Source organism: Anser anser, assembly GCF_964211835.1.
Source record: "Anser anser genome assembly, chromosome: 1".
Classification (NCBI taxonomy): Eukaryota; Metazoa; Chordata; class Aves; order Anseriformes; family Anatidae; genus Anser; species Anser anser.
In genome coordinates this window covers 148838464-148850722 of record NC_139720.1, presented here as the reverse complement: position 1 = coordinate 148850722, position 12259 = coordinate 148838464, and the positions used below count along the sequence as shown (strand labels likewise).

At 35.5% G+C, this 12259-nt stretch overlaps 1 protein-coding gene across 6 annotated transcripts in view; it reads right to left on the bottom strand.

The window, feature by feature from the left end:
* Positions 1-12259, bottom strand: part of MYO16 (myosin XVI) — a 385412-nt gene that overhangs the window by 178936 nt on the left and 194217 nt on the right. For all 6 annotated transcript variants that reach the window (XM_083834843.1, XM_083834844.1, XM_083834845.1 and 3 more), the window contains one exon: positions 7151-7301. In XM_083834843.1, coding sequence (XP_083690969.1) covers positions 7151-7301 — 151 coding nt within the window. The remainder of the gene's footprint in view (positions 1-7150; positions 7302-12259) is intronic.

Below are 12259 nucleotides of genomic sequence, written 5' to 3'. Positions count from 1 at the left end.
TCAGAAGCAGAAAGAAGACTGGGAGGTTTTGGAGGGAACATGGAGCAAGTTTCTGGCAAGGAGAAGACCCCAATGACCATGGATGCTGGTGTTTAATAGCAGGGGTCTGATCCCAAACTACTGAGTTTCCATTGTTTGCATAGGTTCAAGGTCTAGTTGAGAAACCATGATGATCTGGGCTTTCTTCCTATATTTGTCCGGGCTGCACAGTTTGATATTGCAGAAGAATTTAATTTTAATGAAATAAGACTAACAATTTCACTTTGTCTTTACATTCCAAGATTCCCGAAACACACATACAAACACTCCTTCACACATCATTTTTAGGTGACCATAAGCAAACATCAGGGAGTTTGTAGTCATAAACAAGAAGGATGAATCAGATCTAATTTTGCCTCTTCTTTAAATCATAGATCTTTGGCCCAATCAAAATTCTTCTCCTAACAATAGCAGTATTGAATATCAGTATCAAAATATTCACCAAACAGGGATAAAATTGCTTACTCTTCTGTTTTATCAAGAAGAAGCAAATGATGCACACCAGACATCACAACCACAGAACTACTAGCCTTTATGATACAAAACAAAATCCTGTTGTTTTTTCCCTTCACATATTTCAGCTTTACTCACATCCATATGCTGGTATGGTATAAATTAAGTTACGAAACCTTGAAGGTTCCTCTAGTCTATAGAGAAATACAAGTACAATTTGTAGAATATCGACTTCACACTTCATTTAGCACTACACAATGACTACTCATATCAGCACAAGGAAAAACAAGACACTTCTTTTTATCAGTATTTTTTACATGCCTGACTCATGGCATGCTGCTCTTTTCTTAGAATCCTAGCTTTAAAGCCTTACTAATCCTAAGTAAATTTGGTGAATTACGCAGTTGCTTCCAGCCCAAATCATCTCTCAATGCTATACTCGGTTTTCAGTTACTTGCCCTACTCAGTTCACTCTTTTCTTCATTTAACTCCAGAACTGAATAATGAGGCACCAGCTTAATCATACAATCTAAAGAAACTGCAAAATGTAGCTAAAGTAACTCTAAGAAATCACGCATAGTATATGTGAAGCCATGGTTCATCACAGATGAAACATATCTGCAGCAGGGGTTGTAAGCTCCCGGTTTCTGTTGCCCCATAATTTATGGAGCACCTTTTATTTGTGGAAAGCACACTTTTACTCTTTTCTCGACCTCAAGTGCTATGGCTACCATTACATTCATGTTTCTTGTATCAGCTCTATGCTGAAGATATTCAAAATAATACTAGGGGCTCTGGCAAGCTTCCATTTTGGGACTGATACAGTGCCTGGAAAAATGTGGGAACCTCTGCTCTCATCTTTAAATATTTCCTTACTATTCCTCTAAAGACAAATACACTCAGTAGAAAATACTGCCTAAAGCAAGTATATGAGGTAACAGGCAAACTCCTCACAGAAAGCTGTCTCCTGTCTTTATCAGCTCTACAAACAGGCAATAAATGATGACTACTAAACCTCACATGCATGTAGCAGCATGAATATTAACAAAAGCTTTTTCACTGTTTTTCCATTCATACACTAAAACATGGAAGTCAGACATCTAATCTGCATTCTATCTGCAACAGATGTTGAACTAGACAAAGTACCAACCCATAAAAAATGTAAGGAAAATGTACCTTACAACAGTAGCTCTATGAAAGGTACAGCCTGAATAGATCAAGTGAAGACTTCCCCCCACCCCCCCCAACTTTTAATCAATTTTAACTTTATTTCTTATATCCATGGATTTTCAATAAAAGATTAAACAGCTGGGAAACCAGCACCTCAGGGGGGAAGCCCTTAGAAAAAAAAAATCATCTCACTTTTGGATTCTTTTGAAAATGATCCAAACAAGTTCAAGACAAAGATTATTTAGGAGCAGAAAGATAAAAATTGTTCACCTTTTGAACCCTAACAAATATCTTGGGGCTTCTTTCTTTTCTTTTGTTTGCAACAATGCTAAGTTCTCAGTTCATATTTTCATATGTTGGAAAACAGACACCAAAATACAAAATTTATATGCTTCACAGGCTTCTATGCCTTTATCATAGTTGTTATAGTCAGTATTAGACCAGCTGCAAATACATAGAAAAACAAGAAGGCAGAAGTGCCCAAGTACACTTTTATGATGCTTTCTATTTCCTGCTTTCCCCATAAAATTGTGGAAAAACAAAACAAAAACAAAACAAAACAAAAAAACAACTCTCATTTCATTAATCCAGAAAGCAATAAATCTACAAATGTACAAATGAGTGAGTATGTCAAGGACTTAATTTCCTAGATTTAGCTGATGTAATGACTATTGTTAGATGTACATGTAAGATTTATTTACTGCAACATATAAACTGTAGAGATATGTACATATGCCAATTGAATATTTCACAATGTACCTTTCCACAGCCCTCATTTTCCTAATTCAGTCTTTTTCAGAAAAGATGTACTCTGAAACGATGGAGTGCTGAGAACTATCAAAATCTTATTATGGATATTCCCAAATAGACAGGAAAAAAGGAAAAATGCTGACTTGCTTCTCAAAATATTTGTACTTTCAGGTTCAGAAAGCAGAACATGAGTTTGAACAAGCCAGACATAAACAGTTGGGGTCCGCAGGTTGCCCGCTACATTTGTCTGTGTCTTTCTGACTGCTTATTCTGTAGGTATATTCCTCATCCCACTAAAGTGAATGTAGATTTTTCTGTCACATAAAAGATAGCATTTCTTCCCTTTTTTAAATTTTTTTTATTTTTATTTTCATGGCAGTTGGATGGCAGGCTAGCCGGACAGCAGATGAAAGACAGAAGCCTGCAGCCTCCTTCCCTTACCAGGGTGTCCACCTGGCTTGCAGCATCAAAATGGGCACAGGTCTTTACTATGTTCCCTTGTGCCCTATCAAGACTGTGCCATGAAATAAGTTTCTCTTAATTTACTTTCCGAAGCTCTCATTCCATATAAAGATGAAATCTACACTAGGCTATAAATAAATGTCTTTATTTCTAAATAAAAAGTCAGTTGGATTAGAGTATTGGCCTGTGGTTGTCCATATTTTCTGCAAAGTTAATAAACTTCTTTGTATGTTCTGGGCCCAGCTAGAACTCATGCATATGAGTACCATTTGGGTACCTGGGCACCATTCAGGTATGCCATCAATGGTCATTTCCAAAAGGCAATTTGGACACAGACCCATCTTTTGAGGTAGAAAATAGTTTTGTCTTAAGGATGATAGATGTTCACTGGGCCATCCCACATAGCCCTAGGCTAGAGAACAGGCTCTTGCTTGTTTTATTTCATAATATACGTATAGCCAAAGATGCTGATTCCATAGATTGATGTTTAGAAATGTAAAGTGCTCAGTTAAACTCCTGGATGCACAAGTAAGGGAACCCAAGTCTTTCACCATCAACATATTTTTCTAAAATGTACAAATAAAAAGTTTAGGGTTTGGTGGTTCAATATTCTGTAACAGAGCCTTTGCACTAAAATTCACAGCTCAATGAGCAAGAAAATCACATAGAAACTGTAAACTGGGGTACTAGAATGAGAAGAAATTCTAAACGCATTAAATTCACAAATGATTGAACCTGGCCATAAACAGTATTTACATTATTAATAACCTATTTGTGGATGTCTACAAATTCTATTCTTATCATCTACTTTTTTAGCATACTGATGAGTTTTCTCTGTTTATTCACCTTGATGTATTTATCATACTTATTCCACAATGCATATTTTCCAAGACAAGAATAAAAGAAAATCAGTTATAAATACAGCATAAGTTCTAAGACAACTATGCCATATGAAGTTATTAGTTTTGAGATTACTGTAACGTTAACAACGAAGATCCCTATTCATTCCTTTCACTTACGTTCACTTAACAATATTCACTGTCTGCTCAGATAATGGTCTCTAATGATTTTTATTTTTTTAATTCCTTGTGTCACTAAACTATGTATGCATTATAGGTTTTATGTGTAATAATATGATACACACAATTGTCCCTTGTGTATGTGGTAAGTGATACTAGAACAATAAGAAGGGCATCTGAGGATATTCTGTCACATGTTTCATATGGCCTAAAATATGCAAACAAGAATTATAAGCCAAAGATAAAACATTAAAAAAGACCTAATTTAAAAAAAAAAAAAAAAGATTTAATCTGTATTTCTTTGTAGAATGAAAATGAAGCACACAATTTAATTCCAGACCAATCAGAAAAGTATCCTTCCAGCTGAGAAGAAATAAAATTGCCAGCTATGCTAAAATTCTGGAAATTATTCATATTGCTTTCTTTGTTTAGCAGCACAGACCTTGAAATTACTTATGATCAAAGAACAGCTTTTACCTAGAAAAAAGCAAAAGCTAACACAAGCCAAGAGACACCCAAAATGCTTTATCGGTGTAGTCATTTGATAGCCATCTCCTATACTTCATGCAACAAAAATCTTGCTTTATGAAAAACAATATTTTGTTAAGGTTCTTTTCCTTTTTTTTTCAGTTAAAAAGATGGAGGATACATATAAATCTGAGCTCTTAGTTTTCTCAAAACCAAAAAATTACAAGCTTCTCTATTAAAAATGCATGTTTCAGATGTAATAAGATGATTTTTTTTTCCCTGATCCTCCAGTAAAGGCCTGATCTGCATGCCATATTGCCTAAGAATGTATGATACTTCTGACACACAGCATAGGAAATATCATGCTGATCTATTTCAATAATATATGAACATAAAATCCAGGCAATGACTCCACATACCCTACTGAAAAATTAAACAGAACATGATTACTTTGAATGTAGTTGAGAATGCAACTGGTAAGAATAAAAGATAGCAAAACTCATTAAAATTAGTATACCTAGGAGGCAGGGGTAGGGAGAAGGGGTTATTCAAAGCTTTCCTTTGGTATCAGCACTAAATAAAAATTGTAATTTCCAAGTTGAGCAAAAAAGAATAAAAATTAAATGGGTTACTTGGAAACACCAACTCTAAAAATTCAGATCTATATATTATATACACCAATAAGGTTATGATATGTAACCACCTACAGTTCATAAAGCATGCCAAGTAATACAGAATAAAATCCTCCTCATCACAGGTTTACAAAAACGCTGCTGCTACACTAAAAAAAAAAATTAAAATGTTCAAAGTACACAGAAATTTTGGTCTTGATGGCTTTTTTTCAACTATGGCAGTTTTTGATGCTTCCATTTTTACGGCCAGAAGTCAGCTTGTGATAAATAGCTCCTTGGAAGAATGAAAGAAACAAAGAAACAAAGCACTGCTCATAGTAAGAAATATGATTAAATAACTGCAAGCCAAATGTCCTGAAAAAACAAAACAAAACAAACAAACAAAAAAAAAACAAAACACAGACTTCCAATAAATAACAATAATACTAAAGAAATATATATATCAAGAACATGCTGAAACAAGAAATATCTGTGATGGAAAGTCCAGTTTCCAGGCTGACAATCATGTATCTTCAAAAAAAAAAAAAAAAAAGAAAAAAAAGCTCATATCCTTGTTTTGACAAAACATGCGAGTAATGTTTAGAAGATCTGCCCTAGGACCCTGAAATGACTTTGGAACATCATGGTGGAAGGGTAAACTACCAGAGTGAAGACCTCTGGTTGGTCTTTCTCTCCCGGAAGATCAGCTGCTCTTCTTCTGATCAGCTTCTGCATATATTTTACTGCACAGACTATAAAGCAAAAGTCTAGCCTAGAGATAAAGAAAACTCAAATAACTTTGGAGAGATGTGTACCAAAATAGAATCAAGCAGAAGGAAGTACGTATGTTCTTGTCCACACTTCAAAACATAGAGAATCAAGTGATATTTTCAGCAAGACCGAGTTAAACAATTTCCCCTTTCCTTACAAAGATAGGAGGGGTTCCTCCTAATGCGGTTGCAAGCATTTAATTTTCCTACCGGCATTGCTCCTCTTTTGGATTGACTGTGTTTTCGTCACATAAGTGCACAGTCAGCAAGGCCAGAATTTGGATGAAATGAAAACAAGGTGTAAGCCAAGTGCAAAACATTTTGTGGTATCTTCTGATGGAAGTGACTGAATAGGGAACTGCATGCTCTATGGGATTCCAAAGCTGAGCACTTTTGGAGGCAGATTAATATGACTGACATATGAACTCACTGATTGATCTCATATAATTAACACAACATTCCTCTGAAACGTATTCAACAAGCATTGGAGTATGCGTGCTTCTGCCAAGGCAGGCATGCAGTTTTTTTGAACTGAACGTGGTTTAAATGAAATCAGCATTTTGCTCCTTTGTTATGTTTCAAACTCACAATAAGTGATTTTAAAAGAGAATTCTCCCTCCCAATTCTAAGTAGATTTCTTTCTCAAATGGCTAAATACTTCTGGAATATATGTTTCCCAAATACATGTAACAAAAAATAAAGCCCCTTGTACCCCCACCCTCCGACCCTTCCCCCCCCCCCCCAAAAAAAAAAAAAAAAAAAAAAACAATACTTACATTGTAAACATTCAAAGTTAGGACATGCCAGATTTATAAGCAACAGGTAATTGCCTCCTTTTGCACCCACCCTATGCACTGAATGAGACTGTGATCCTTTGGAGAAAACTGTAAAAGGTACTTAAATAATCAGTGCCTGTATCCCAATGCATTAGCACATGAAAGGGATTTAAAACTGCAGCTGTAAATCTGGCAATTCCTATCTTTGAATTAGAGTCATTTATTTTGCAACTTAATATTCCCTAGACATTCCTTTTTGTTTTTGCAGTCTCCCAGGTTGTGTTTCTTTCCTTTGTAAACCCAACCTGGAGCCTACAGCACACTTTGGGCAGAGCTAAGAGTTGTCCCTTCCCCGCTGTGAACCATCAATAAATAGAGCCTGAGCAGCTCGGAACCCTCTGATGGCCACAGCCCCCAACCTGTCTCCAAGAGCTGGTCCCTTTGCAGAGAGGGAACTCTTTGCAGGGCCAGATCATGATCGCAGGGAGCGATTGAGGAGACAAGGCTCCACAGTCAATATCATGTTGCTGTGTGATGAAGTGAAAAAAATCTACCACCTTCTTTGGCTTCATTAAGTTTGCAATTTCCAGACCTAAGCACTAAAAACATTTCAGGAATTTGCATGCTATTACCTGTTCAAGTTTGGCTGTACTGTTCACCGTGACGTTTTCAGATGCACTGTCTTGAGATTGCTGCTTACATAAACCTTTAGCTGCATCTTTAAACATGGTGTCTTTCTCCAGCAAACTGTCTTGCTTGGCAATCGGTAAAGCCAGGGGATTGCTACAAAGAGAATCAATAAAGCAATTAGACTCCTGCTGAAGATGTCAGACAAACAAAAGATTGCCCAATGTGGATGGCACAAACACAGAGCTAAGGTACAATTCAGGGCTGAGGCACTGGTTCTGGTCCGAGTACAGAAACTGGTATAATATAAAAATAAACTGTTCACCTGGGTTGGTCTGTTCCCAAAGATGTAGAGCAAAACACTTTGATTTAAAATTCACCTTTATGCATATCCCTTCTGAATCAGAACGAAGCAAGCCAAACAGAATATGCATGAGCCTGTACTTGACAGTGCTAGGCTGGCAAATCAATAGGCAATTTGAAAACTGAATTTTAAATGCACAATTAACGTACACAATACCGTTTTGAAAAGTAATATATTATAAAATAATCCAATACAGATATTACCATTACAGTTAATAAAATTAAAATCCAACAATTAGCTTGCCTTTTTTTTTTTTTTTTTTTTTGAATCAGACAATACCCTGGCTTTTATGACTAAAAGCTGCTTTGAATTTGTGGTATCAAAAAAAAAAAAAAAAAAAAGCAGCAGACTCTCAAAATCACTGCCACTATATACAATACTTTTCATTCACACAGAAGAGTAAACATATTTTTACATGCATGGAGATATTTTCCTTACTGACACATCAGACTTCTGAAAAACGACAATGCCAACATTTTGGATGATTTTGGCTGTGTTGTACATCCAGAAGAATTAACAAGGAATCAGCCCCAGGAGCTGAGAACACAAACATCTTAAAAAATAATTGTCTGGCCTCTGACAGTGCAAATGAGACAATGTCATGGAGTATACAGCAACTCTTTGCCAAAATATGTGCACAATTCCTTTGAAAGGAGAAGTGGACTCAGTGTGGGAATAAATAGTGCATTCCGCTATGAGATAAAGCCCAGATGTCAAACTTCGTTAAGAAAAAATCTAATTTTCTTCTCAGTTATTTGAGTTTGACCACTTGTTATAATAAAGCCAGGATTATATATATAGTTTACTTAAACAGAAGCAAGAGCCATAGCTAACATTGATTTCTATTCAGGTTAAGAACTACTGTTGAAAACAGAACTGAAACACAAACACTGTTTTATAAAGGTGCAGTCCAAATTAGAAGCAGCAAAAAGCCCCTACTAAGAAGAATTCGTTGGAATATTGGTGTCAAAGTAGCTTCCCATTGGAAAAAGGAACATGGACAAAACTCTTTATTTTGATGAAACCCTCAGTCTGCAAAAATTAAAAGAATTATTTTCAACATTTTGCAATGGAATATACAAATACCCGAGGTGTGGGAGATAGAGGGATTTGGCCAACCTCTTTTCAGTGGTTTACGGGGACAGGACAAGGGGCAATGGCCACAAAATGGAGCACAGGAAGTTCCGCACCAACATGCAAAAGAACTTCTTCACGGTGAGAGTGACAGAGCACGGGAACAGGCTGCCCAGGGAGGTTGTGAATCTTCTCTGGAGATATTCAAGGCCCATCTGGACGCCTACCTGTGCAACCTGCTCTAGGGAACCTGCTTTGGCAGGGGGGTTGGACCCAATGATCTCTTGAGGTCCCTTCCATTCCCTACAATTCTGTGATTCTCTGATTCTGTGATACACAATTTCTTTTCTAATTATATTCTGTTTCATATATTTTGATGTAAAATGTCTGGAGGAACACCAGTGAAAATAAAATCCTCTGTTTACTGCTACGATTGACCTAAGATTTTGTCATAAATTTATTTACCAAATGTGACATGGACAAAAGATCGAAGAGCCAAATGTATATATTTTTTATTTGCCTTTTGCCTTGACTTGAACTGTAGAACAGAAAAACCGTTATCCAACTCTGTTCATGAATGTTGACAATACTTACATGTCAGAGAATAAGAGACATCAGTGATTGGACAGTAAAATAAATGAAATAGCTGTGACATCCACAAGCAGAAATGACTAATCCACATTTTACCCAGACTCAGAATTTAACAAAACACAAGTTTTCTTTTTGAGTGTATTTTTGCTATTGTCCCAAACTTCTCAAATTCCTTTGGACACAATTATCTTAAAATTCAATCATAAAGAGAAGAAGAAATTAAAGCATAAGCCAAATGAATTAAAATATTACAAAAACTAGACGCTGTCACTTAAAGCTTTTTATTACTCGTGATATTTCTTTTAAATTGTGAAGATCCAGGATTTTTTTTCTTGTGAAATTTAAGCTTTTCCATTTAATTTCACCACTTTCATGCTAACTATACCATGCATACTAGAAACACTGTTTTTAAAATTTATCTCTAAGCTCCTCAATTAATTTTTTGGGTGTTGCAAAAGAGACTTATGTTGTAAATAACATAATGCATTTCCTCAGATACTTTTTTGAACTAAAAAGGATAGTAATGTTATGACTAAACCAGAAGTGTTCCACGTTTTGATGTAAAGAGTATCCTATAAGTTATGTGCATTTGCACACAGCACTTTAAGTGATAATATGCAGCATATAACTCATATTACATCAAAAATTAGAATGATTACAAGAGAGAAAAAGCAGATTAAAAATCGCTATAAACAGTTCACCATGACTCAGGGTCAAGAAGACACTGTGAAGAATAAAACAAATTGAAGTAGAATGTTGCCAGCAGTGACTTTTTAGAAAAAAAAAAAATCTGTTAATATTCAAATGTACTTATATTAGTCAAAAGATGAAGTCAAACACTGCAATTGGAAATTCAACTACAGGACAATGCAAGAAATTTTATGTTAATGTAGGCAAGTGGGTTAGCATGAACAGCCTTCTTCTATGATAATTAATAGATAATTAATCAATAATTAACCACAAAGGGAGACTTAAGCCAAAATGATGTCGCATAATAGACAAGAAGCAGAGTTATCTAGGGTAATTGTATTAGAACAAGGTAGGACTGTTGCCACTGGAATATATAATGGGGAGAAGATCTTGTACATTATATGGAGGATAGTCACTTTAATTTTTAGGTGTATAAACCATCTTATACATAGTTAATTTGGTTGGTTGGTTTTTAGATAATCTTTAAGTTTTAGATAATCTTATAAATTTTCTATAAGTTGCCATCATCTAGCATTTCCTTGCTTGTTCAAGAAGGAAAGAAGGAAAGAAAGCATACAAAAAAAATCTGGGAGTTTTATGACATGGTTTTATCATCAATATTGGAATCAATATGGAGCTTCTAACTAGGTAGAAAAATGTTATAAAAAGAATTATATCAAGACATAGTCTGCAATGACATTTTCATGTGCTCTTTGAACTTACAGCTTTTGTTCAAGAGAATTTCTCAGTTCTGTTACTGTAATCCTTTCACTGACAATTGAGATTTTCCAAACAATCTCTAAGCCAGCTAACATCTGTAAATTCCATAATCTCTGAAACTTCAGTCTAAAAACTTTTCAAAGTTCTGTAACAGAACCTTCTGAATGGATTAAACACATTAAAAGACTGTTTGAAAACACTAGAATAAATGAAATGCAAGTTGCTGCATAAATGGTTATAAACTGAAATGCTCTGTAAGAAAATGAAAAATGTAATCTCTTTTCTTCTTTGTCATCTCAAACTCAATTTCTACAAGTACATGTACTAAACTAGAAGCACGGTGGGGATCATCACAGCTCTATCACAAGCCTAAAGTCCCCTTAAACAGATACAACCAATTTGATTTCCTGAACCATAAGCTATATCAACTGATGTATTCGGGTGCAGTTGGTTTTGCCAGTGGACTAACAGAGCATGTTCTGACTGTATTATTAGGATTACAACTGTTTCTTTTATTGGTTTTGTTTCCTGATACTCAACTTTGTACTCTTTTTTTTTTTTTTCAATTGGCAATAAATTAAATTAAATTACCCATGCTGAGTCTGCTTTGCCTGTAATGGTAGTTAGTAAGCAAACTTCCTGTCTTTATGTCAGCCCACACACTTCTCCTTCCTAAGCTTCCTATTTTCTCCCTTGTCCCTCGGAGGAGGATGAGAGGGAGCAAGGTGGCTTTGGTGAGTGCCAGATGGGGCAACTCACCACAATTACCTTCCTAGTCTACCTCTCCTTGGTCACACAGACAAAAGTACTCAGTAACTCAGTAGAAGAACTAGGAAAGAAAGTATTCCAATACTGAAATTAGTACTTCACAATAACAGGTTCAGGTGGATAAACTCAATGCCTGACTAAAGGAACCCAGGTTTGCTTGATAACCTTGCATACCACAAACATACCGACTGATAAATTTTAATTTTTTTAACCAAGTAGAGACACTAATCTTCAATTAGTCTATTCATAGATTTATTTCAGAAATTGATACTGTAATTTAATCTAGAACCAGCAAAATCAGGTTTCTTGACAGAGCACATGCCATTTGTAATTGTTTGTTTATCATTTTGGAGTGTCCTTTTGAACACTGTTCTCTTCTGAGAGATGGCCACAAAGAAATATGACTGAACTACAGCATTATATTAACTCTTGTTAAACTATCTCCTCAGTCTAAACATACTTCCCTATGTCAGGAGAGTTGACAGAGACTGGAAATAATATAGACCAAAGCAATTGTGCAGGTTATTATTGTGCATTCATCTTTGCAGCACTAAAATTTCTGTTTGATACACAAGAATAATACAGACAGATTCATCTTCATCCTAGCATATTACATGTCTGTCTGTGGGCTCTAATAGAGCTAAAAGGATGAAACTCTTCAATTTCAGCATCAGCCATTGAAAAGGTAAGAATTTGGTTGAACACAGTCATCTAAGCTGCCTCTTTCATGAACTAAGACAAATAGGCCTTCTGGAGGATAATTCAGTATATCTTGAGAAGATGGCTACTATAATTTGGAAGAATAAGCCTCTGTAATGCTTTGTTTTTCACTGTTGAACAAGCATGCTACTACCGAACTAAGATGACTAGCTTTGAAATGACACCTGATTTTCAGGTGACTATAAAG